This window comes from Camelus bactrianus, chromosome 32 (assembly GCF_048773025.1).
Source record: "Camelus bactrianus isolate YW-2024 breed Bactrian camel chromosome 32, ASM4877302v1, whole genome shotgun sequence".
Lineage (NCBI taxonomy): Eukaryota > Metazoa > Chordata > Mammalia > Artiodactyla > Camelidae > Camelus > Camelus bactrianus.
In genome coordinates, this window is record NC_133570.1 from 9,137,478 (window position 1) to 9,164,289 (window position 26,812).

Genomic DNA, 26,812 nt, shown 5'->3' on the forward strand with positions numbered 1-26,812 from the left:
TCTGGTCACTACCTACAAACTGTGGATAAAAAGAAAAAAACGCTATCTTTTGGAGAATAGAAAACACACCAAAAAGAAAAATCTATATATAAATATTCCTTTTTAAAAAGGACTAGGAAAAATTAGGGCTGAAACCACCAATCTGCCTCTGCCGCCCCACACCAAATCTTCCTAAGGTATGTTAAAAGGCTCTTTTTAAAAGGCTCTTTTTTTGGAAAGGACATATACTAGTAGCCTGTTTGGTGGAAAAAGGAAAATAGAGATTTACTGCATTAAATGGCAACCCCAAGGTTTCCTGGGGCCAGGCATGGGAAGACTGGAGTAGAAAGCCTGGCCTCCCTTTTAACCAGCTCGGGGCTTTACAGCTCCTCTCCTTCAGCTGGGTCTTTCCCTCACTGTGAGAGGTGCGACGCTGGCTGTTTTCCAGGGCAGTCCCACAGTAGCCAGGCAGTCTGCCTCAAATCAGGCCAGGCAGGTGGGGCCTGGAGCTGGTGCAGCCAAGGTAAGAAGGACATCAGAGGGCTTTTTTCTTTTAATTAAAAAAATTTTTTTTAACTTTTTTTGGGGGTAATTAGTTTTATTTTTTATTTTATTTTATTTTTTTTTAGTGGAGGGACTGGGGATTGAACCCAGGACCTTGTGCATGCTAAGTATGTGCTCTGCTACTGAGCTATGCTCTCCCCCTCAGAGGGCTTTCTTCTGCTGAGATGGGGAAGTTCAGTCCTCCTTCCTGCTGCCTCCCTAAAGGTGGCATCCGCTGGATCAGTGAGTTGTGGCTGGACTGCAGGCAGGCTTTGTGGTCCGGGAAACTGAGAACTAGTCATTTCCCTAGTACCCAGTCACTTCTCTCCTTGGCTGAGGGCTGTTTGGGTTTTTTTGTTTTTTTTTTAAGCATTAATTTGTTATTTATATCCCACCTGTTTCCATGAAGGATTCCTGTTACATTCCAAAGTCATACAGCACAAGATTGCTGAGCGGAATGGAAGTGCATGTAATCTTGCTGAAGGCAGAACTTTCAAAATTTTTAAAGGCATATACTGTTTGATTCAGTAATTCCTTAATGGAATTCCAAAGGAACACTTGCACATGTGCACAATAAATATATATGTAGATATGTGTATATGAACCTATCTATACATACATATAAAACTCAAGATACACACCAAACTGTCACTTGCATTATCCTCTTGGGATTAAAGAGCTAGGACTAAGAAAGATGAATTTTCCCTTTTTGCAGCCCATATAATTTTTTTACATGTACTTATGCATTTTGTATCACTACGTCTTAAAAGGTTACTTGGTTTTTCAGAGAAAGAATAGTATGATAAACCTCCATGTAACCACCACCCAGCTTCCTCAGTTATCTACGTTATAAAAGGTTCCCTCTTAAAAACAGTACATCATGACGTTAAGAGCATGGGCTTTGTGGTTAGAGCTGAGTTCCGGTCCTCACTCTAGGTGACCTTGGGCAGGTCATTTATGCTCTCTGGGCCTTCGTTTTCTTATTTATAAGTCAGGCTAGTCTTTCCTCGGGTTATGGTGAAGAGATGAACATGGCAGTGAAAAGCCCTCTGCTGGCGCCAGAGAGAGCGTCCTGTGAAGGGTCACTGTGGCCATACGTTTAAGTGGCCTCTTTCCCCAGGACCCCTCTGCTAAGGGCGGGCAGGCACCCTGGGCAGGGAGAAGCCACGGAGCTGGATGGGTGAGTGCAGTGACTGAAAAGAACAGTCAAGTCAGAGCGGACAGGAAATGAGCTAGGGACCAAGGCTTAAGCAAGCAACAGATTCCAGTAGAAGCTGTGAAAAGAAACCCAGGAAAGAGAGTCTTAGGATGAGGCCCCAGCCAAGAAGCAAGTGGTCTATTTTTTACTAATGTAAGTGGTTAGCAACAGACACAACTAAGACTCTAGGGCCAGAGCAGACAGTGAGGTGCCTACCACCTCAGGTCGCTAGAGAACAAAGGCGCACCCGCTCCAGACCTCCCGCTCCACCTCCGTTCTGCCCTGACCCCTTGCCACTGCCATGGCAACAGGCTTTCCAGTAAATGGAGAAACTCATCTCTCTTCCTCTATGGCGGGTGGAGGGGCGTGGGGTACTAAGTATGGAGAAAGGTCCGACACTTTGGCTCCAGCCAACCGGGAGCCTGATTTCCTTAGAGATTAAGATCTGGACCCAAGAGTGGTTTAACCCAACCCCGGCTCTTGGCCCGAGACCTTCTGTCAGACGATTTCCCTGCCTGCGAGTGCCTAGAGCAGGGCTTCTTCAGGTCTCTTCCCCATTTGGCAGCTCATGCGAAGCTACTTGAAATAGTAACAGCCAAGTCTAAATTAGTAAAGAACTCCAGTTATGGGTGGGCTCAAACTAAGAAAGAGGCTCTGTGGGCCTCCTGGCTTATTTGGGCCCTGAGAACAGACTCCATCAACACTGGCTCCATTATTGGGGCTGAGCACTGAATTCTACCCTTCAAGGGATAACTGAGGGAGGGAGGGAGGAGGCCAAGCTCTCCCTCCCACTCCCCAAACCAGCAGCCTCCATTCCTGCTTGGAGAATCCAGCAGTAGGCACTGGAGCCATGTCGTGTGGCATCAGAGGGGAATGGAAAGCAGTAGAGAGTAATGATTTAAGATCAAGTCCTGGCGTAAAAATCTCAGCTCTGCCTTTTGCTGGCTGTATGGCCTTGGGCAAGTCACCTGGCCTCTTAAAGGCTAATACCAACTGGTCTATTGAAGATTAAACAGAGATAACAACTGTCAAAGTGCTTGGCACTGTGCCTGGCCCATTTCAAAGGCTCAATAAGTGATACCTGTCATTACTATTCTTGTAGCCTTAGAGAGAACATGGGTTTTGCAGACAGACTGGGTTTGCATCTTGGGCTTGATCGTTTACTGACTAGCTAAATTACTGAAGTTTTTGTTCCTCAATTGTAAAATGTGACGGATGAATTATAGGGGGAAAAATCCTTCCTGCTCTTTCTGCCCCTTCCCTTGTCAACACCGACAACACACCAGAAAAGGAAAAAGCAGAGAAAACCGTCCCATGGCTTAGCCTGTCCACAAGCTATCGTGGAAGCTGAGGGGAAAACAGGAGGGGAGGCAGCTACCGGCTCTGTGTGCCTTGGAAGTGAGAGTCATGGCCTAGTGCTCCAGTGAAAGTGGAAACAAAATAACTGTTTATTTTCCCTTGAATGCGCTGCTGGGTGAAATGGCCAGGCAGCGTTTTACAGAACGTCATTCCCTTAACCAAACATCCCAGTGAAAAGAAAAACAAGACACGTGGTTAAATGGACAAAAGCTCCCCAATTCATCAGAGAGAATCCTCAGGCAACCTTAGGGCCTCCCTTTTCCCACCCCATCACCTCCCCTCTTTGTGATCAAACTCAATCCCGACACAGAGTGTCACTGCAAATTGTTTATTAAAACACAAAGCAATGGACAGTGAAAAACATCCTGATTTTGTAACTTTTTGGTGGGAGCAGGGTGGGGCATGGAAGGGGTAGGGACAGATGGAGACAGCCCAGAAGGAAAGACAGCTCGATCCACCCCTACGGCTTGCCCTGGCCAGCCAGGTTCAAAGCCCCTCAATCATGTCTCACTGTGTCACCGTAAATGCGCTGTGGCTACAGACATAGTAGTAAGGTTTGGCCTCTGCAGGGAGAGGGTGGGAACCTAGAGTAGCAGCTACAGGGGCTACCATGAACTTGACACTAATTCTGCAGTACTCGGTACAGAATAGGGCAGCCAGGCCCAGTCTGGGGGGCGCGGGGCTTGCTGGTTTCCTGACAAGCCGGTTAGGCCAATAATGGCTGAAGGGGCTGCCTGGCGCTCGAAGGGGCCGCTGGTCTGAGCGTGGGAGAACTTGGTGGAAGGAAAATCCAAGGAGGGAACTAATCCAGGGTCAAATTTCTTTTCATTCCCTGGATCGTGACACACCAGGGAAGACAGGAGTCGAGCACACCTCATTCCTGGTTTGCTGCAACGTCGATCCCGCCAGCTCTCCCCTCCCGCTTGGCAACTCAGCCCTCCATTCCCGACAGTTGTCCTTTGAAAGGGCGGAAAGCGCACTCCAGTTTGTTGTTGTTGTTCCTCGTACTGAAATAAAGCCCTGAAGCTCAAAATAGAGGTGAGAATGGAGTTCTGCTTCTCCCGGTGCTCCGTGCCCCCCTCTCAAAAGACTGCCTGGATGCGAGAGGTGCCAAGGCCTCTCTGCCAACTCCAACAGGCTCTACTGTTTCCCTGGCAGCCAGCACCATCCTGGCTCCTTGTTTTTATGCTCAGGGGAGGGGGGACCCGTCCCAAGAGATCCAGCCTGCGCTCTTCCTGCCAACCCAGACAGTCCCCAGATCACCTGCCCGTATCAGAATGCGTTGGCCACCCAAAGCAGGCTAGGCACAGGCAGCTGGGCAAGGACAAACCCAATCAGCAGCAAGTCACCCGTGTCCAGAGAAGAAACCCGCCCTCGCCGGGCAGCTGACCCGCTGGTGCCAATCGAAGTCTTGTAACAAAATGAGGAAATCTCGCCCTCTTGCCTCAGGAGAGGTCTAAATACAGAGAGAGTCCTAGCTCGGGCTGAAAGGGAGCTACTCTGATCTCTCCAAAGCTTGAATATTAAGGCTTCTTCGCAATTTCTTTAGAGCTTTTTGATCCCTAATTACATCTTTCCATAGAAGATAAGCAGCTTTCTTCTAAGGTTTCCGAACTGATCCTGGGTGTTGCTGATTCTACTTCTGCACCATCACTTAGCCTCCCCCTAGGCTCCTACCCTCACGGCCACAGCAGAAGGAGGCCCAAAGCTCACCCTTGCTCCCACCTCAATCTTTTTTTTTTTTCTTTTTTTAAAACAGGAGCATCTGTTAATCTCTCACTCTAGAACACTCACCTGCTCTCAAGAGTCCTTTTGGAGAGGCACAGAGGACAGTATTACACATTGCCATTTGATGCCATCTAAGGCTCCTCGAGGCAAGGAGACACTTGAATTAGATCAGAGCTGGCCAGCCAAGGGGAGGGGGAGGAAGGGATGGGGAAGCAGCCCCATGGCAGGGACCATAAGACCCCCTGCCCAGACCTGAATCTGGAGGGAATGCCCACCCTGGCTCAGAGCAGGAGAGGAAAAGGCACTGTGCTGACCGGGTGGGTCCTTCCCCAACCCCCAGGGAGAGTCAAGAACTTGCGGATTCTCCCCCTGGGCTTCCCAAGATGAGCCGATTTCTAGGGAAAGGAATATGAGTGCTAGGAAAGGGAAAATACTGCTGCTGTTTTCTGAAGTTCAACTGAGATTCTAGAAGCCACGACCAGGCCTTCCCAGGAGAGGGTATAGGCAGGGTAAGGAGGAAGAGAAATTCCTTAAAACAGAAGCTTCTCCAAAAAGAAGTTAAATCATGATTCTAAAACTGGATTAAACAGTTCCCAGGCACAGAAAGGGGGAGGTAAACTTAACTCAAACTTCACTCCATCTGTTCAAAGCCTAAGTGACCTCTAATGTGATCCCCCAATTTCAGGCCAGTATTTCTTAGGCAAACAGTGAGAACAAGAAAACAAGGTCATGCTCTCAAACCAACAGGTGGGTCTGTGGGCCTGTGGGCCCGGTGATCCTCCTGCGAGTCTGACGCCACTGACACTTAAAGAGAACCATCTTTCAAGTCACCAGAACTCAAGGTTAACACTGAGCAGCTTCTCCGCAATGGTGGAGATTTTTCAGAAAAATGTATCTGGTTTAGGGTACATGGGTCCCAAAGACTGTTTCCTGGCGTGTTTCCGTCAGCATGAGGGAAGCCCAGAAAAAGTCTGATCAGAGGCCAGCTGGTCCCCGAGCCAAGTCAAGGCTACGCTGCAGACTCTCAGCCCATCTCCAGCAGACACTTTGCCCGGTCCACCTGGAAAGTGAACCCAAGCCACGCTTCTGGCAAAAGGAGTTTCACCTTGGCTGTCTGCTCTTGGCTTGGTCCATTGGGCTCAGGAGGATCTAAAAACCTAGGACAGAGCATGGATCCAGCAGAAGAGCCCAGGCCTCTCCTTCCCCACCCTTAATGGGCATCACTCATCACCTCCCCAACTCCAGTCAGACTCCCTTACAGCACAGCCTCTCAGTCCTAGCACCAGCTCAAACAGACGTGGGGACAAACAGTGCAAAAAGCAAAAGATGAACAACAGAGTAATTTTTGACACACACGATACGAAAATAAAAATAAAGTGTACCCCATCCCACCCCTTTAACCTAAACTTCATGTACCTATATCATTGTGAAGGAACCAAAAAAAAAAAAAAAGCTTTCAAGTTCAGTATCACAAGCCAACTGTGACCAGCCCTGGGCAGCTCTGGGAGCTGGGTGGGCTTGGCTCCAGGGGACTCTACCCCAGCCCCCACCATAATTCTTCCTGTTTCCTCACTTCCCCTTTAGTTTTTGAGCCATAGAAAGAGGTCCCTTCCTTCCGACGCAACCAAAGAGGAAAGTGCCCATCCCTATCCCTGAACTCAGGGGGAGGGAGCGGGCTTGGAAACAGAGGCAGAAGCAAAGCTGCTTGGCTTACAGTACCGTTAGGAAATGGCCCCAGGAGCCAGGGTTTCCTTCTGAGACTCTGAGTCACTGAGGGGATGGCTGAGGTGAGGAGGCGGGGACCCCTCCCTCAGAGAGACCCAAGCAAACTAATGAGCAAGGCAAAGTGGAGGCAGTGAGTCCACCTTCCTCACCCTGTCCACTCTGTTGGCAGTGGCCTACAGCTTTGGGGAGCTGTGATGGAAAAGGAATCGAAGCCACTGTCAGAAGCCCAATTAATAGGACGTCCACTGCCCCAGGCAGGTGGTCCCCAGGATCCAGGCCACAGCACGTCATCCTTTAACACAGGGAGCTGTGTGAAGCACTCCAGGAGTGTTCCTCTGATTACAGTTTCACGCTGCAACCGTCCAGCTGCCTGACTCAATACCTGAATACTGAGGCCCAAAGTCACAGCCAAAATAAAGGAGAACAACTCAAAGGACTAAATAATGACCTGGAGGAACTCATTAAGAACCGAAACCCAGGACATGAGCCTAAGAGCTATTTACTTTGTCACATAATGAGCAGTTCAAATACATGGAGTTCTTGGAAAACATATTTAAAAAGACAAAACTCAAAATCAAACACATTTCAAAAAGATGGGCCTGGCCTGAGACTCTGGGCTACTCTGGCCTAAGCATAAGCTAATCCTTCCATCCACATAATTCCTTGTAGCTCAGTGGGGTCCTCCCTCATTGCTACCCTACTTGGGAAAAGGATGGCGGGGACCAGAAAGGAGGGGAACAAGGAAGCTTCATTTCCTGCAGAGATGTTCTCAGGGAATTCAAGACAGACACCGAGATGCTAAGGGTGGCTTCAGAGCTGCCAGAACTATGGCTGACTGGCAATCTTTCAGCCCTGTCACCCCAAGAACCTGGCTGTGCCCTGGACAGGTAAATGAGAGGACCAGGGGGCACACCATTAGGGTCAGGGAGAGGCATCACTGGGCCAGATACAGACAGTCAGTCTAGCTCCTGGGAGCAGCTCTCTGCATAAACCAAAACCAGTTGGCTGTGATGCAGAGGGACATGGGAATAAATGAACGTCAGATACTAGGTACTCTCAACAGTGGTCAGTCACTTAGTAGGGCTCAAGTCTCTGAGGTTGCTCTTAAGTTATGCTAACATAAGCCTTTTCCAATCCAAAGACTAGAAGAGACTTTTAAGGTCAAGTGTTCTGTTGCTGCAGGCTGGAAAGCATCCCTGTCCCCTGGCAGCAAGACCCTACGGAGGGGCCAGTAAAAGAACTGCTGGGTCAGGTCCTCCTGGCTGCTGGCTCAGAGATCCAGGAAGGGAGGTACCAGTAAGGTGAGGTGGTGGAGGGGAAGACATTCAAGCAGAGGGAACCCCAAATCCCCAAGTCTCCTTCCCTTCTTGGCAATAACTTAGCGGGATGGTTGAGTGAGAAAAGAGTTTTCAACTGAGCCAGATTAAGACAAAAAGAAAAAAGAGAGAGAGAGAGAGGAAATCAAGTCCCCAACAGGCACTGAAATCAAAATGATCTGTTGCGGTAAGAAGCCAGAGGCAACTTGAGGACCTGACATAAACTAATTGTCTCGGATACCAGACAGTCCTCTCACCAGCACGCGTCAGGGAGACGAGCAACGACAAAGCTCGACACTTAAGGTGGAACCATTGCTGGGTTAAAACCAGAAAGGCTTCCAAGTGAGGAGGCGCCTACTTTTCTTTTTTAATCCCCCTTCTGTCTTAAAATTTATCATACAAGTTACACACCTTTACACAAACACACACACACTCCACTCTCAATCCCAGGACATCTGAAAACTTATCTGGACAAAACTTCAGAACACACCCAACTCCCAGCGCTGGTCTTTGTGGGTAAGAAGATGACATTGCCCTGCTGTTAATTTGTAACCTAAAGAAAAGGAACCGTGTCTGCTCTGAGTCCAGAGTCCTTTCCACTGGGTGTACAGACAAGGACCCCTGACCAGGGAGGAGCCGGTCTACCCTACGTACCCTAGAGAGGAAGAGGCAGTAGGAGACTGCTACACAGAGAGCTAGGACCCAAGCAGGTCTGCGACCAGGCGGTGGATGAGGGCCACTCTCTCCTCACTCTGCCTCTTTTCATCTCCTTTAAGTGTGTGTGTGTGTGTGTGTGTGTGTGTGTGTGTGTGTGTGTGTGTGTGTGTGTGTGTGTCTTTGTCTGTTTTTGTTAATCACTGTGAAAAATACAGAAACCCAAAACGCGTTTGGTTTCTTTCCCACACCCCTCCACCCTGTTCAGGACGGTACTTTGTTCTCACAACCGGCAGAGGCAGAAGAGGGTTGGAATGAAGACTCCGAAGGCCACCAGGATGGGAAACATGAGGCTGCTGTTGTCCGAGGCATAGGGGTTGGGCGTGCGTGGGCCCGACTGCACCCGGTTCTTGTTGGTCTGTCTTTTGAGATTAGACCCTTCGTCGTACTCCTCCTCCTCCTCCTCCTCCTCCTTCTTCTCCAGTCCTGGATGGGGCTGCAGCTTTGGTACATCTGACGCACGACAGAGGAAACTTTTTAAGTTAGAGACCCACAGCACTTACAAGAGACCCTTAAGAGCAGTAAATGAGCCACAATAAAGAGACCCTACAACCTAAGCAGGTCCCACAGGAAGGAGCAGAAACAGCCTCCCACCCAGAGAACGGCAGACAGCTGCAGACACGTGCCTTCTTTAGATTTAATGAAAACATAGCCAAAGCCCTGCACACTGAGAGGCTCACTGTCTCCCCTTCCTGTCCTACTTCAGAGCCCAGAGGGAATCAGATCACACGAGGACAATGACCCGACACCCAGAACTTAACCTTTTCAAACCCCTTCTCCCCGCTCCCACAATCCCATGTTCCCTTCTGATCACACAGCAACCGAGGAAAAGCTAATCCATAGAGTTCCGGGTTCTCAGCACACACTGTCCCCTCCTGAGGGACTCAGGCTACAAATCAGTTTGGTGGCAAGACATCCTCTGGGATGTCACAACATCAGCGCGTGGGAGGACATCAAGACAACAGGATGAGAGCCTCAGTGTATCCAGGATGAGCTGGGGAAAGGCATGGAGGTGGGATGGGGGAGAAAAGTCACAAAAACATAAATAAGCTTTCTCTGCAAAAATCAGCCTGGGAAAGCTGGCAGCCAGGATCACCTCATCCATGAGAAGGAGAAATCCTCTAAGAACAGATCCCAAGGACAACGGACACTAATAAATGAACTTCTGCTCAGTGCAGCCCAGCACACTGCACCCTCTCGGAGCATACCAAACACGCAAGGACCTTTCCTGTTGCCTTTTTCTCTTTCTGCCCCCAGGACGTCGATGTCAAAGAAACAGTACAAGGACAAGTTTTGGGCAATTCCAAATGACTGCGAAGGTCAGGGCACACCAATCGGTACCATTATTAATCCCAATTTACAGTGAGGTTAAAGCATTTGGGCCAAAACCAAACCACTGATTAAAAGGCGACAGCAAGATGGGAACACAGATCTATCTCCAAAGCTAGCACCCCACTACCCTTCAATCCCAGCCAACTGACTCTGCGCTCCCCACAATCTGGCTTTAAGTATTAGGGTTTTCAAAACAGCAGCCAGCTAAATCATCCCCCAGGGGTTTCCTCAATCATGTCCTTCAGCCCACGTCAAAAAAGCAGATCAGAAACACAACTCACCGTCCACGGTCCCGGCCATGATGTAGAGAGCACAGACCTTGGGATTGTCGTAGTACCCCTAGGAGACGGGAACAGCGGTCAGCCTCACGTGGCAGCAAACACCCCACCCCCTGCACCCACACCTTCGAGCTCCTCCCCCGCTGTGAGGGCAGAGGAGCGGCTTCACCTTGACGAACTCGATGTAGAGCTTCCCGGTGAAGGTGGACACCTCCCCCTGGACGCTCAGCTTCCCCTTCCTGATGCTCAACGGGATGATTTCATCGTGAGCTGTGCTGTGCCCCACGCGATCAAAGATATCCAAGTCCTTCACCACCACGTGGCCGTTCAGTCGCACATCAAATACCTTCCAAGAGAAGAAAGGGAGACAAGGTCAAAATCACCTGCGTCACACTCCTTCAGCAGCTGGACATCACGGCCCTGCCCAGGCTTCAAGTTCAAAAGTAATTTAAGGAATGACAGGGCTGGATCTCTTCCAGGGCGGCCAGAGTCCTTTACCTGAGCCAAATCAAAGCCACTTTTTTTTTTTTCACTGTCATGGTCTCATACTGGCCTTAGGGAACAAAGAATACAAACAAAAAGTTCAACATGGATAGAAGGAAATTCACAGGGACAAGAAACCAACAGGGCTGAAAACAAGAACATGCTGACAAGGAGGGAGAGATTATAACCAAGAGAGCCTTAAGAGTTGCCAAGAACGAGGATTCTGGCATTGCCTTCTGTCACCATCCCCAAGGCAAGTGCAGCCTTGTGAGTAACAGGACACCGCATCTTAGGGGGCAAAAGGAATCCAGCCTTTCCTCAAAGCTCCTCTGTTCCTCCCTTCTAGGGAAGCTCTCAGCAGAGGGCTATGGAAGAGTGCCAATGTCCGCTGGTTAAGCAGGGGTCCAAACAGGCCTCACCTTCTGCTGGGACTGTGCAAAGTAGACTTCGGCAAATTTCAACACCAGCACATAGTCCCCCTCTTCCTTGATGGGCACCTCGTAGCCAAAGGTCTCCTCGTTGTACCGCTCCGTTTGATACAGGATCTGGTCCTCGGGGTTGGAACGCAGGATTGGCAGTTTCATGCCATAGTCAGAGGCTGGGGACAAAAGACAAAGAGAAACCACATCAGAGGCAAAACACACAAAGAAGAGCAGAGACCCCAGAAACGCCAGAGGCATTTCCAGGGCAAAGCTAATAACCCTCCCCAGTGGAAGGGGCCACCCCCACTGCACCTGGCTCCAAAGAGATCAGACACAAAGGCCAGAAGCAGACAGCCAGCACCTAGGAAGAGGAAAATGAAAGAAACCAAAAGCTAATCACCCCAACAGCTCCCGTAACTCTCATGGTGGAACTTTTTGAAAGCACGTGAAACCGACTTCCCCTAACTACAACCAGAGTGATGGGAAGGGAGCAAGTCTAACTCATTATGAGAACAAAGCACGGGGCTCCAGCTGCCGGTTCCCCAGTGAGGGAGAGCTGCACAGAAACCTCATAAAACAAGGGGGGGCGCCAGGAGCACTAGATTAAGTTCAAAGAGTGTTGTTTTCCTCATTCAGAAAAGCTCAGTCTAAATGAAAAACAGGATATCTGTTAGGAGAGTCTTCATTGTCTTTGCTACAAGTAAGATACCAGCTTTAGTGGCTTTTTACAACCTTTTTTTCATTCAAAAAGTCCCAAGGCTGGTCAAAAGAAACATGCTCATAAAAAGAAGGATCCGATGCTCTTGAATTTCCTTTGGGTCCAAGTGCCTTAGCTTCCCACACTCACAAAACTCAACCTCATCCAAGCTTTGAACATTCCTTGAGTCAAACCAAAAGAAGAAGTTTCCTACTGTGTCCCCAGCCCCTAACACAGTCCCTGACTCAAAAGGAGGCACCTGATGTGATTCGCTGAATGAACATATAGCAACAATGAAGGTGCGTGCAGCACAGTGACGCCTCACCGTCCTCTCCACAGGGCGGGAGCCAGCCTAGTGGGGAAGGGAAATGTGCCCCGATCCTACTGGCACCTCTGGCTTAAGATGCCCAAGTCCAGAGGGAGCTACTCTACCCCTTTCAGACAGACTAGGAATGAAGCGGGGTAACAGCAAGAAGTTCTTACTTACTCGGGTGGCTATCAGAAGGGCCAAAAACCTCTACTGTGCACAACCTTAGTAGGAGACAGGTCTGCACGTGTTTTTCTTTCCCCCACATAACCAACTAAACCCAGGTCTTTCCTCAAATGTAAGATTCCAGACTCCGGCCCCAGAGATGAGTACTCATGCTAGCTACTGCTCCATAAATCTACTTTCCAAACTGCAGACTTGGTAGTGATTCAGTACACAGGCCTCGTCTCTCCTCCACTTTGGAGGAGAAATCTTGGAATTCAGATTTCAAAGCCACCTTCCAATCACATACGGTGACTCTGAAGACATTTGACACCCAGCTTCTTCAAGAGATGTTCGAGAGCTGCCATCTGGGGAGCCTTCTCCTCTGGAACTCCCGGGGAGAGGATCTCTCCTCTCCAAAGGAAGGCAAAAGAGTAATTGAAAGACCCAGTGACTAAGGTCAAGCGCTCAGAAAAATAAACAGAACTGTTAACAGTTCCTGTAAGTGAACAGGAGCCACGAGATTAGATGAACACATGAGACAATGAACAGGAAACTCATTGCACTTTTGTCTCCAGACTTTTCTTCTGCCTGTTTCTCCTCAAGATATCAAAGACGGGCAGCTGAGTAGGACTACAAAGGATGTGCTGCCAGCAGGCTTCCCAGGGCTCAGACCACTACACCGGGACACAAACCTAGACAGATTAAAGGACTGCTACCCGCTTTCCAACTGAGTTCTGAGAATCCCCTTCTTCCATGAGGACCGTGATCGTTACAGATCGGGAACGGGAACGAGACTTGCTCTTCAGATACACAGAAAATGGTGTGCACGTGTGGAGAATCTTTTTTGTTCCCCTCGCAGCGTGGAGAAAGTGAGAAACTGACGGTGACGCAATCCATGGCGGCCTCAGACACACAACTAAGAAAACTCATCCCTGTGAGCAAAACGGACTTAACTTTGGAAGAGCCTCTCAGTGTTTTCCCTTTAGAGCCCAAGTGGCTTTCCCATGCGATGTGCCACGTGCAAAGTGGAATCTGCCCAAGTCCCAGGAGAGACAATAGCAAAAAGGACTTTTTCTTCCACCCTTAGCCTTGATACAGTCACAGCTAACAGATTTCTCTAAGATACAGTGAAGTGTAGACAGTCGGCACATGACTGAAGTTGGCACAACAGAGCTCAGACTGTGGGGGGAGGGAAGAGGCCAAAGGGCTTATGCTACGTCCACTGCTTGTCTTATTCTGAGCGATGGAGTCACCAGGCTACCTGGAAAATCAGCCCAGGTGTGAGAGTGAGCGAGGCCTGGATTTGAATCCTGACCCTGCCACCTCTTATGCAATGCAGAACAAGCTGTCTTCTCTACATTTTTCTCAACCTGTAAAATGGGGATATCACCCACCTAAATGCTCCACCTGTGAACTTCTGCCCCTCGGAGGGCCTGCAAGTGAAGCCTGCCCCTGACACGGCAGTTCAGGGAGAGAATTCTAAACACATCTCTTGGCCTGAAGCAAATCAGAGGCAGGATTCTCAGGCTATCTTTCAAGCTCTTATCTCCCCGAGGCCAAACCCTTTCCCAGCCAAAAGGAAAGGGTCTTCCTTAGGCCTCCGGAATTTGTCATCCAACAGACTCAGGCCCCTCACCAGCTTTCCTCCCCTTCAGAGCCCCATTCTGGCCTTTTAATTCCATGTGAAAGGTGATCAAGCAAAGAAAAAGGTAGGGGACACTTTAACCTACTCTGGACAGGAGAATTTTCAGACTCATGTCACTGACTTCTAAAGCAAAACAAGTTTTATGAAGAAGGCAAGCAAGGCTCAGGGAGGTAAAGCCAGTTCTTCCAGGTCATACAGAGAACTAGCAGGCATCTCTCCTTTAGGACATCACCTCTATGCTAAAATCAAGCCATTCTATGCCCTCCGGCCAAATAACCAGGTCTTTTCCTCCTCAGAGTCAAGAGGAACCCAGAAAGTGCAAGTTTAAAAGAACCTTGAATGTGCAACAGGCCAAAATTCCAAGCCGAGTGCTCCCGAGTCACTCTCTGTAATGGTGCTTCGGTCGGCTTCAGTCTGCCAAAGCACACAAGCAGAAAAGCCTTTCCCAGGCTGTCAGCATCTTCTATGAGCAAGAGCTATCCGCCAGGCAGAAATGAAATTCAATATAAACATTACGAAGTGCCTTTGAAAGCAAAAGCCCCTAGGTGCCTGGGGCCACTCAGCTGCGAGAACGCTGAACTACAAAGACGCTGCAGAGAAACGGCAAGTTCAAAAGCAGGCCAAACTCCTATCTGGATTAACTTGGCAATGACTACCTGAATTCATTCAGCATAAAAATGGACTTTCCTCGTGTGCTGGAAACAGTATCGTGGGTATGTGGGAAAAGAAATAAAGGCACACAGCTCCTACTGCAATTAGTGTAAGTAGCTGTAGGAGACAGGGGTCTCCCAACACCCGGCACACACCCTCATCCAGACAGCGCCAGGCAAGGGAAGGCAGGGTGAACAGCTGCACCCCGCTTGTGGTGCCGACTCCTTAGCACAGAAAAGAAACCAGAGAGCTGCCTTCTGAGAGGAAGATTAATCCCTCCTCAGCCCCAGACCTAATGCCAGCAAAACGCTCCTCTCGGGAGCCCGCTGAGTGCAATGTTGGAACTGGCTGGTCCGAGCTTCAACCACCTCCAAGCAGTAAACCACCCTCCCTTCCCCAACCATGCATAAATACTGCTACAATGTATACCCAAAGGGACTGCCAGGGCGGAGCACGGAACCCCCGTTTACAGAGTGCCAGGGTCCGACACGGGACTCCAGCACACGTGAGCTTTGGTCATTTGGTAAGTTGCACACGTTTACCTGCTAAACTCTTGGGAAGGAACTGCCACCATGAGCCAATAACCTGAGGACAGAGAGCCTGGCTGACTGCTGACCAGGCCAAGAAGGAGAAGAAGAAAACAAAATCAAACTCACCAGCACCAGCAAATTAAAACAGGATTTCTGAATACGGAGAGCAGCTGGGGACTAAACCTGCGTGGTCTTAGCTCCCTCCCCTGCACAATGGACCTCGCAGGAGAATGTAATCTCCGTAAGCCTGGTATCTGTTAAGTCAAAGGAACCATCTGCATTGTCTCACCACAGCTATCTCAAGATGCAAAGTCCACAAACGGTCTCTAATTTCCTCAAGGGCTCCTTCCTCCCTGTCCACACCCCTGAAGAAAGAGGAAGGGTCCAGGATGGAGATAACAGCAATGTTCTCCTGCTATTAAGTCTGGCTTTGGCTGCTGTTCCAGTTGCTAAAGACCATGGCCCTGACTCAGCTTGAACCCAAGCTACTGAGACCTACATGCCAGCACTAAATAAATACCAGCTCTAAACTGAAGACAAACTTGGGGCTTCAGAAACAGTCCTGTGTCCCAACACCCTCACATGCTTGGAAGCAATAAACTCCCTAATATAACAAACTCCAGAATGCTGCAATTAATTTGGAAGAACTAAGTTAAACCCTTTAGGAAAGGCCAGAGCCAAATCTGGGCATCGTGGAAAAAAAGAGTGAGAGAAGTCTGCTTCCCAGTTTTCTGGAGATGGCATGTTGCCAATTTGGCAGCCTCTGAACCCGACATACAGCATACATCTCCTTCCAACACATGAAGCAAGGAACTTCCTTCTTAAACCCATTTTCCAAGCCTACTGACAGAAGAAACAGAGTCAAGGGCAGATTTTCCCAAACAGTGGTCTGCAGATGACCTCCATCAGAGGGCCCTGGTGCAGAAACCTGGGTTTAATCTACAGGTCTGGAATATGCATTTTTAACCAGCTTCCCTGGCAATTCGTACGCTAACTTTGAGAACCGGCCAGCTCGGTAAAAACTCCTGTTGCTCAGTTAAGCCAAAGTCATTTTTCCCATCAGCTGGAATCACACCTCTCAGAGCCACTTAGGCTAGGTTCTCGGCACTTGCAGATAGAATAATCCAATCTTACACTGGCTGACCCAGTTGACACACCACCAGCCCTATGTGCAGTATAGTTCTGATATAACCACCCTCTGGGGAGGCCTGCAGCTTCTACTTTTAAGCACACATATTCCTCCCTCCAAAGGGGGGCGGGGGAGGAGGTTACAATCAAACTTTCCTGGCCCATCCTCTTAAGATTCCTTTCTATTCTGGCTAAGAATCAAGTCCTGCTCCTGCAGAAGGGGTATGGAAAGCGGCCGATTTCTAGGTCGGCAGGAATCTACCAGGAACAGACTTGATAGGATAGCAGAATCACCGGGCCAGGGACACCGATAACCTAAAAACCGTGAGGCCTTGAGGTGGCAATAGGCCGCCCGTGTCTTTACTTTCCCAGCTCGGGTGGAGGTGAGGGCTTAAAAAACGCAGGATGCGAAGTCCAAATATAACTTCTGGTCAATTCTCTGCCTCGATGGCTCCTGGTAGCTTCGAGCCAGTGCCAGGCTCTGGGCTCTGATCGGGTCCCCGAGGGAACTGTAGAGAGAAACTTCGCTCCAGAGACAGAGCCCCAGGGTCGAGGAAGGGGCTCGGGGCCCGCAGACCTCGGCGCGCTGCGCCCAACACCGAAGGCCCAGGATCCCGCGGCTCAGCCGAGGGGTTCTCACCTCGACCAACCCGGCCTTCCAAAGGGTCCTTGCGGAAGTGGATCCCGTGCACGTCCACATGCGCCTCCCCGCCCGCGTTGACGGCCCAAATCACGCTCTCGGGCAGCCCGGCCCCCGCCAAGCCGACCACGCCGAGCCCCGGTCCCCGGAGCGCCGGCAGCAGTAGTAGCGGCAGCAGCAGTCGCACAAGCGCCACGGCGGCTCCCTCAACCGCCTGGGAGCCCAGCATGGCGGCCACCACCGCGGGGGCAGCCTCCGCCAAGTCTCGTCTTCAGCCTGCCGCCAGGCCGCCCCGGACTCAGAAAAACAGCGCCACGGGCCGCTGTGCTTCAGCCGCCGGGGACATGTCGCTCTCAGGCCTCCTTCTCAGCCACGGGTGCCGCCTCCCACCTCAGGAACAACCTACCCTACCGCCCAGCCCCCGGTCACAACCCTGCAGCCAATCAGCGCCCGGCCCTCATTAATTACCCACCACCTCGCCGGAAGGCGCCCTCCCACTGGCTGCCAGATGCGGGAAGGGGCGTGGCCACGCTCAGGCGCCGGCCCAACCATCAGGCACAAGAGGGAGCGCGCGCAGAGGTTTGGAGTTCGGTTGAAGCGGCGGTTTGATGCGGAAGTGGTGGGGTGCAGCACCCAAGCGGCCCCGGAATTCCGCAGATGAGTAGGAAAGGTGGCCTAGGGGGGAAGGTTTAGGGTAGGGCGCACAGACACGTCGCCAATACTTCCGGTGCTCCAGATTTGGGGGACTGAATAGGCTCGAGAGGGGGGCGTTACCTATTTTCCTGCCCCCCTCTTCTTTTCTCAGGGAGAGGTATAAGCATAAGCTCTAGTAAGAGAAGCAATGAACACTCTTCCGACCTGAGACTCAGTCTTTTTCCCTGCATTAGGGCAGAAAACCCATCTCCCCTAGAGAGGCCACGTGCACAAGTTCTCAGGGCAAGGGTCCCACTAGGGCAAGATCCCGCCCCCACCCCTTAGCGGACTCGGGGCTCGTGGTAGCGTCCAGACGGCCGCCCAATCAGAAGGCTCCAACGCAGCGGAAACGCGTGGCCTTGATGGGGAGGGGCTCTAGGCTACTCGTGTCTCCATGGCAACAGCCTCCGGCCAGCCCCAGCTATGAAGGGGCGGGGCCGGGGCTTCCCCAGCCCTGGCAAAATGGGTCGAGGGCGGTGCCCAGTCTGGAGGTCCAGGCTTTCCCACACAGGCTTGACCCTAGCTCCCTCCTTGCTCTTTGGCGGTTCACCCAGCGCTGTCCTATTTTGGCGATCCCTGCGCTATGGTCGCTGTCCGAACTCCCACCTCTCAGGTGGAGCAACTGAGACCCAGAGAGGGGCGGAGGGTGGCCCAAAAGTTCAAGCCGCAAGTTTAGGGCAGAGCCAGACAAAAATCTAAACCTTACTACTAGGGTTGTCAGATTTTGCAGCTAAAATACAGGAAGCCCAGTCAAATTTGAATTTCAAATAAATGGGATATACTTACACTAAAAATAGTTCATTGCTTGTCTAAAATTCAAATTTAACTGAGCCTCTTGCATTTTATCTGACAACTCTACCTACTACCTGCTAGGCAATGAGTGTTGTGCAGCAGTGAACAAAAACACACCCAGGGTCTCATATGAGAATCACAGCCCCACGACTCAATTATTTAGTTAGAACAATGATGAGGGCGCTAAAGGAACAAAGTAGGGTACCGATATAGAGTATAGGTTGGGGGGTTAAATGCACCTGAATTCCTTCCCCAGCCCCCAAGAGCAGATCCCACAGAGGTAACTTGAAGTCTCACTTTTTCCCCCTATTTTGCAAGGATCTGGACCTGCTTCCTCCCACAGACATGTTTTCCCTCCCAAGGCCACTTTGGGGCCCTGCCCTGGGGTTTCTAATCCTACTCTCCTCTGAAAATTGCCATCTTTGGAGGAACCTGGCAAGTCAGAGCTCAAAGAGCCCTCAGAGCAGGGGCGTGGTGCATTGGGGAACACGGGCACAAACAGGTAATGGGGGCTTCCTCCCTCCCAGGCAGTGGACCTGCAGAGTCCACATTCTGGCCATATACTACATGGCCTCCGGGAGCCCATGTTTATTTTATCCTCAGAGCAGTCTAGTCCAGGAGAAACTATTACAAAACAATCAAACTTTTGAAGAGGACTCAAAAAGCCTAACCTTAAGCCTTCTCTCAGTCCCCCAGATCCTTGGTCACCCCAGAAGGTGAAGAAGATACTTGGCTGGTCCCTCCCCCTGGACACTAGGCTCTTCAGATTACATTCCTGGCTAGGCTACGGTGGAGCCTGGTACCATTTTTGAGATTCGGATGCTTGTGGATCAGGCTACCTCTTAGGTAAAACAAAAGTTCTGAGGCTCTGGAGGCAGGATGAGTGTGGAATCTGAGCTTAACTGCCTAGGTTCCAAGCCTGGCTCCACCATTCCATCACCATATGGCCTTGGGCAACCCCTCTGTATTTCAGTTTTCTCAGCTGTGGAAGACATAATAATAGTTCCTACTTCAAAGGGTAGATTTGAGAATTAGAGAAGGTAATGCAACCATTTGACTCAGCAATTTCAGTCCATTTTGTAACAGAAAAGAAATCTGACTCCATATAAGATCTGTTTCTTTGGCTTTAACCCTGTGCCCTGTTTTCTAGGCTTAGTTTTGCTAGCTCTGCACCTTTTGTAAAAAAATGTTGCCTTTAGCCTGAAATATACAAGAGAGCCTATTCTCAAGGTTCTGGCCTTTAAGGATATTAACACTTCTGCATTTATATAAAGATGACAAGTTGCAGAATAAAAATAACATTTGTTTTGTTAGAGGTTTTACAGGGGCACCATGACCTGACCCACGTGGACAGCTACAAGAACAAAGAATTCCTACAGCAAGAAGTTTGCAACAACCAACCACACCCCCTCCCCTTTTTAGTACACAAGGAGCCTGAATTCTGACTTGAGGAAGATGGTTCTCCAAGACATGAGTCTGCCGTCTTCTCGGTCTGCAGGCTTTCCGAATAAAGTCGCTATTCCTTGCCCCAACACCTTGTCTCCCGATTTATTGGCCTGTGGTGCAGTGAGCAGAATGAGTTTGGACTCAGCAACAATTTCACCCAAGAGAAGTAAAAACATATGTTCACACAAACACTTGTGCATGAAGGTTTATGGCAGCATTACTCATAATGGCCAAAAAGCAGAAGCAACCCAAATGTCCAACAACTAGTGAATGGATTTTAAAATGTTATGGTATATCTATCCAACAGACTATTCAGCCAGAAAAAGGAATGAAGTACTGCTCCGTGCTACAACATGGATGAACCTTGAAAACATTATGCTGAGTGAAAGAAGCCAGACAGAAGGCCACATAGTGTATTACTGCATTTATAGAAAATGTCCAGAAGAGGCAAATCTGTAGAGACAGAAAGTAGATTAGTGGTTGCCTGGGGCTGGGGGAGCAAGAAGATTGAAGGATGATAACTAAAAGGTGTGGGGTGTCCTTCTGGGGATAATGAAAAATATCTCGCATCGATGGTGGTAGGGTTGCACAACACTGGGAATATACTAAAACCCATTTAATTGTACATGTTAAAAGGGTGAGTTGTATGGTATGTGAATTATATCTAAATAAAACTGTTACCAAAGAGAAGGGGGAGGAGGCAGAAGAGGAAGGGGAGGAGGAGGAAGCAAAAGAGGAGGAGGGGGAGGAGGAGGAAGGAAGGGAAGAGGGAGGGGGAGGAAGGGGAGAAGAGGAGGAGGTGATGTACATTCGAATAGGGTCCCTGATTCTTGCTTTTTACAGCTTGTACCTTCACCCTGCACTGTGAAAGGCTGCCAGAGTTAGGCCTTTTTCGGAAAGCCCAGAACTTGTGATAAATATAATCACTGACATTGCAGCCTCCTCAGACTCCTTGCTGTGCAAGGGTACCCTGTGCCCCTTGGGGGTGATGATGACTTATGGAGAATGGTACCCCATTATCCTGGGGCTAGTGAAATTGGTGGTAGCATTTAACAGGAGATTTCCTAACAGAAATTGGACCCCTCAATTCACCCAGCTCTTTCTCTTGTCTTATCTCATGAGATTCTTGCACCATATAAAAGGCCCATAACTTACTATCCCCACATGTAACTGAGGAAACGAGCCCACAGGGATAGGGGCTGGCAGTTTTCAAATGGGGGGCATTCTTCCTGCAAGTAGAAGTTAGTGCCTACACAATGGGGTCTCATCAGAGAGAGTCTGGCTCAGGGGCAGTCTCCTGGGGGGCAAGAGGGGACTGAGGTGGGGGGAGTCAAGTTTCTAGGAGCTGAGGGGATATTAGGGGTGGGACTTAGGGCTGGGATGGGGGTGAGGGCAGGAAACAAAAGGGCTGGGTCCCAGCTGCCAAGCCAGACTGGAGGGCCTGACCCCAAGGCAGGATTACATCCAAAGTTGCTGACCTAGAGGAGTTCCCAAATAGCCCCAGGCCTGCTCTCGGGGCTGGCGGTCCACAGGCAGGGAGTATGAGCTCTAGGAAAGCTGAGAAGAGTGTCAGCTCCCTGGGCACCAAGCCCAGGCCATTTCTCTCCAGACAATGACAACTTGGGACTCCGGCCTCCAGTGGCTCCTGCCTGCTGTGGAAGGTCAGCCCCATCTGAGAGCCCGAGGACCCTAGAGTGGCTGCATTCCTGCTTCTTCAGCCGGGCTGGTTTTCTCCAAAAATTGCTTCAAATCTGTGGAGGAGCAGAAACTCATTCATCGCTGGTGGGAATGGTCAGCCACTTTGGAAAACAGTTTGGTAGCTTCTTACAAAACTCAACATGCTCTTACCGTTCGGTCCAGCAATTGAACTCCTGGGTATTTACCCAAAGGAGTAGAACACGCGTATCCACACAAAAACCCGCACACAGATGTTTAGAGCAGTTGTATTTGTAATTGCCAAAACTTGGAGGCAACCAAGATGCCCTTTGGTAGATAAATGAATAAATAAACTATGGTACAACCGACAATAGAATATTATAGTATTATTCAGTGCTAAAAAAAGAGATAAGCTATCAAACTACGGAAAGACATTGAAGAACCTTAAATGCATGTTACTAAGTGCAAGAAGCCAATCTGAAAAGGCTATCACTGTATGATTCCAACTGTGTGACATCCTGGTAACAGCAAAACTATGGAGACACTAAGACCAATGGTTGCCAGGGGTTATGGGAGGAGGGAGGAATGAATAAGCAGAGCACAGAGAATTTTTAGGGCAATGAAACTATTCTGTGTGATACTGTAACGACAGGTCCATGTCATTAGACATTCGTTCAAATCCATAGGATGTACAACACTAAGAATGAACCTTAACGTAAACTGGACTCTAGGTGACAATGACATGTCAATGTAGGTTCATCAGCTGTACCACTCTGATGGGGGATGTTGATGGCGGGGGTAGTTGTGCAGGGGGAGGTGGCGGTAATATAAGAACTCTATGTACTTTCCACTCAGTTTTCCTGTGAACCTAACACTGCTCTAAAATATAAAGTCTATCTTAAAAAATCAACTTCAATCCCTCCAGAACCCTCATAGGATGGAGGAGTTGCCCTCCATGGAGTGGGAAGAATGGAGATGTGAGGGTCAGACAGAACTGAGTTCAGTCCCTTTCTCAATGACCTCCCAACTGTCACTCCTTTTCGTGCTAATCGCTTCTCTCCTAAAATGCAAATAAGATCATCTGTCTCCTGGATGTTGTAAGGATTAAAGGAGATAGTTTAAAAATGGACATAAATTATTTTTTCTCTGTTTGTGGGAGAAGGATTCATGTTTTATGGAAAAGTCAGAAGAGAATTTTACAAGGATAAAATTCACCATAATTCCATCCCAAACTGGAGTCAGGCATAAACTCAGACCCTGAGGGAGAAGATTCTCAATAACCACTGGTTTCCAGCCATTTGATTCTCACAATCACCTTTAGAAGTTGGGAATAGAGACTGTCTCCATTTTGCAGATAAAGCACTGAAGTTCAGAGGGTTAAGTGAATTGCCTACACAATGAAGAGCCAAATTCTGTGGCTTTTTTTGGCTTCTAATCTACGACGTTTCCTCTGAGCCAGGGTACCTAACAGACACAGCTTGGTGCACATCCCAGCTCTACCATTAATCACTGTGTGACTTTGGGTAAACGAATTTACCTCCCTGAGCCTCAGTTTCCTTATCTGTGAAATGGAGAGAATAACTGTACATCCTTTGTAGGATTGTAAGAAGTAAAAAGACACATTTTAAACAAGGAAAAGAAAACGGATATATTTGAAGAGCTAGCATCATGGGACCTCGGAGCCTAGAGCTAAGTGCTCAATAAATATTAGTCGTGGGTGTGTGGAGGCATAAAGCCCAGATTCAAAGCCTAGCTATACTTCTTAGAGCTGAGCGGCCTTGGGAAAGTCATTTCTTCTCTTTGGGCCTCAGTTTCCTCAGCTGTAAAATGGACCCATCATGTAAGGGTGTTGGGAGCCTTTAACAGATGCACAGTAATTATTCAGTGCACAGTGGTTACTAATCACATAAGAAGAAATAATTGTAACATGTAACGCTGGTAATTCGGTAAATAGAGAAGGCCTTGGTGAAATCCTCAGGCTAAAGATTTGGGAAGAATCTTCCATCCCAGGGAGCAAAAAGCCAAAGGGTACCAGAGTTCAAAAGCAGAAAATGGAGCAGCTCTTTGGAAGCCCCTGGGGGCAATTTCACTTTGACCCACAAAACTAAAAAGGGGTGTGTCTTCCTGTACGGATAAGGATCAGAAGAACAAAGCATGCTATTAATTAAGTCTCGCCTATTTTAAGTTTATGGAATATTTTTCCCCTTTAAAGATAAGCTCACAATAAAAGTTCAAAAGGTAAACACCCAGAGGGGGCGGGGGCCAGCCCTGCCTTCTGCTCAGCCCACCCAGCCAGCGCTTGGTCTTAGAGGTGGGTGGTCTGGCCCCAAAGCCAAGTTTCCTTGCCCAGGGCCTCTAGTAATTAGACAGCAGGGGGACCAGAGCCACCCAGAGAGGCAGGGAACTAGCCCACAGTGTCTCCTGGTCCTGGCCCCAAGTAGGCAACTTAAACCAAGAGAAACCTGGCCTGGTCTCCAACTTCACAGGAGGGAGAATGGACTTGGCTTTTCTTTGCTTCCCCCAGGAGGATATGAGTCACAGGGAAGAAGCCAGCCAGGCCTGGGATGAGGACAGAAAAAGCAAGCGCCTTCCCATCTGTGTGGCCTTGGACAAGTCACTTCCTTTGCGTGCTTCAGCTTCCTCACCTGCAAATGAGGTGGTGAGAAACCCTCCCAGGGTTGGGATGAGAATTATATAAAGCAAACTTCCAAGACGCCTTACCTGGCCATCGTCAGCACTTCTTATGCATTAGCTGTTTATCACCTCCCAGACTCTTCTTGTGTTAAGAACACAAGTTTTTGGAGTTGGGAACACCAGGGGCAATCTTGGCAAGTCACATCCCTTCTCTGAGTCCCAATTTCCTCAACTGTAAAATGGGGCAGTTGTGTGGACGGAATGAGATGATGAATGAAAAGGGCTTAACACGTACAACAATACCGCATCAGTAAACAAAGAAGCTGCTGTTTCTTCTCTACCCTCTTCCGCAGAGCTGGACAAACTAGGGAAGCGAGAAGAGATATGACAGTCAGCGCTTGCACATTGGGTTGTGAATGGCCAGTTGACTCATCAGCTGTCCCTTTAGACTAGAGCTATCCACCATGATGGAAACGTATCAAATCTGCTCCATCTAGTAAAATAGCAGCCACCAGCCACTTGTGAAATGTGCCTGGTACAACTAGGGACCTCAATTTTTACTGAACTTCAATTAATTTTTTTTAAATTTGTAATTTCATATCCTATTTTTAAAAATTTATTTCAGTGGAGGTACTGGGGATTGAAGAGGACCTCGTGCATGCTGAGCATGCGCTCTACCGCTGAGTTACATTCCCTCCTTCTGGAATTTTACTTAATTTAAATAGCCACATGTAGCTAGTGGCTACCATATTACAGATGAGAAAACTGAAGCTTCAGCAACTGGCTGAAGGTCCCAGAGATTGTTAATGACTGATCATCAAAGACTCGAATCTAGGTCTGCTCCAATCCCAGTCCTTTGTCTGTTTTCCCATTCCACGGCACAGCCTATGGCTTTGAGGCCCCTGTAGCACAAGGAAATGGCACCCCAAAATCCAGCATTGAAATGGAGTGAGACCTAAGGTCAGAAAATCACTACGAACATGGCCTGGAGCCTTTCCTTCACAGGCGGGCAGTGGTCACAGATGGCCGTCTCCCTCTGTACCCCAGGCTCCCATCCACCAGACAAGTATTTATTGAGCGTGCGGTTCACACTGGCCAGGGCAAAGGGTTCAGGAGACACAGCAGAGAACAAGTCAGACAAGATGCCTGCATTTATGCCACTTACAAACAGTCAGGGAAGACAGGTGACAGAGAAGTGAACAATATATATATTTATATATTCGTGGACTTTGTTCATTCCTTCAACAAATAATTGCCGAATACCTTCTAGACACCGAAGTTACTCCAATGACCCAAGGTAGACACGGTCTCTGCCAACATGGAACTTACAATCTTGTGAGGGGCAAGGGGCGTCAAACAGTAAAACCAAAAACAGATTGTAATAGATTATAATAAATACGATATGCCAGGCCAGAAATGTCGTATATGCTCTAAAGAATGTAAATGAGATATGGCAGTGGCTTCTTTCCTTCCTTCAATAGGGAAGTCAAGGAAACATTTAAGCCCAGCTCCAGTAAATAAGAAGGATCCAGCTATTCAATGAATGCAGGGAAAAGCATTCCAGGCAGAGGGAACAACATGCATGAAGGCCCTGAGTTAGGCCCTCTATTCCATATTATGCTCAGATTATTTCTACACAACCACCATCCCATATGTGTAATTATCACTAACAATGGATAACAAAGCTCAAAGAGGAAGAAGGACTCCCTTAACACGTATATCCCTTAACTTCCTTACGTGGCCCAAATGGAGTTAGAAAGCAGGTTCATGTAACCACCGAAGCCCATGCCTTGATCATAATACTTAGCCCCTTTGTCCTCATTCTAGGAAAGATAGACATCAGCAAGAGAATGGGAGCAGGTGGCAGGCACCTCCAGAGGGATGAAGGGATATTCTGGCCTCGCAGCCTAAGCCACAGGCACAGCCAACAGCGTCAGGGCCACTTTGCTGGACCATACTGTGCAGACGGTCACTCCCTGGCCATAGAGCCAGATCCCAGACTTAAGCTGTGATTATCTTGTCACTGTCAATGAGAGGTTCAGCCACCGCTATTAAAGAATACCAAGGTTGGCTCCCCCTTCCCCTTTCCTTGAGAGGGGATCACGAAGGCAGGAGGAGGACACATGGGAAAGAGGGATAAGGAATGGGGAAAAACAATGCAATCGTAAGAATAATAGGAAAAATTTGTATATGCTTACTGTGTGCCAGACACTGTTCCAAGGGTTTCAAGTACCAGCTTGTTTAATCTTCAAAACAACCCTGTAACATCATCCCCATTTTACAGATGTGGAAACTAAGACCTAGAGGGTGTTATAAATTTATCTAAGATGACACCACTTATAAAGTGGCAGAGGTGAGATTTGAAACCAGGTGGCTGGCTCCTGAGCTCACAGTTAAAAAAAACAAAACAAAACCTCTTTCTATTGTAAAACAAGACAAACAGAAAAACATACAGAACAAATGTACGACTTGGTGAGAGGCAAACATGCTTGTAATGATCACGTGAGTAGGTCAAGAAATAGAACTTTAAGCTGACACAGCATTGTAAGTCAACTGTAAAAAATAAAATAAAATAAAAGGCAGGTTGAACAAGTGATTGAAGCGTGAGGAAAAAGGAAGGAAATAGAGCTCTGTCCGACTCCCCAAAAGTCCCTCTCTGTGCCCCTCCAATCACAGCCGCCTCTCCCTCTGTCTAAAAGCAACCACTGTTCAGACTTTTATAGGACTAAATCCTTGGTGTTTCTTTAGGGG

The 26,812-nt window shown here is 48.9% G+C and overlaps 1 protein-coding gene across 2 annotated transcripts; it reads right to left on the reverse strand.

The window, feature by feature from the left end:
* Positions 1-3,391: 3,391 nt before the first annotated feature.
* Positions 3,392-17,256, reverse strand: MLEC (malectin). Of its 2 annotated transcripts, XM_010969595.3 has the most exons (5): positions 16,841-17,251; positions 11,075-11,253; positions 10,342-10,518; positions 10,176-10,233; positions 3,392-9,015 (listed from the first exon to the last, which is right to left on the reverse strand). In XM_010969595.3, exons 1-5 carry the CDS (start codon positions 17,067-17,069, stop codon positions 8,786-8,788), a joined length of 873 nt encoding a protein of 290 aa, XP_010967897.2. In that variant the 5' UTR covers positions 17,070-17,251; the 3' UTR covers positions 3,392-8,785. The 2 variants fall into 2 exon arrangements, with proteins under 2 accessions (XP_010967897.2, XP_045362447.1); XM_045506491.2 differs by lacking the exons at positions 10,176-10,233; positions 10,342-10,518 and having other exon boundaries at positions 16,841-17,256.
* Positions 17,257-26,812: the final 9,556 nt, after the last annotated feature.

What these genes read in the sequence shown, in the direction of transcription:
- MLEC (XM_010969595.3), bottom strand. Translation starts at nt 17,069, where the DNA reads ATGCTGGGCTCCCAGGCGGTTGAGGGAGCCGCCGTGGCGCTTGTGCGA. An exon ending in GGAAGGCCGGGTTGGTCGAG is followed by an intron (nt 11,254 to 16,840) that starts GTGAGAACCCCT and finishes TTTTGTCCCCAG; the next exon opens with CCTCTGACTATGGCATGAAA. An exon ending in TTGCACAGTCCCAGCAGAAG is followed by an intron (nt 10,519 to 11,074) that starts GTGAGGCCTGTT and finishes TTCTCTTGGAAG; the next exon opens with GTATTTGATGTGCGACTGAA.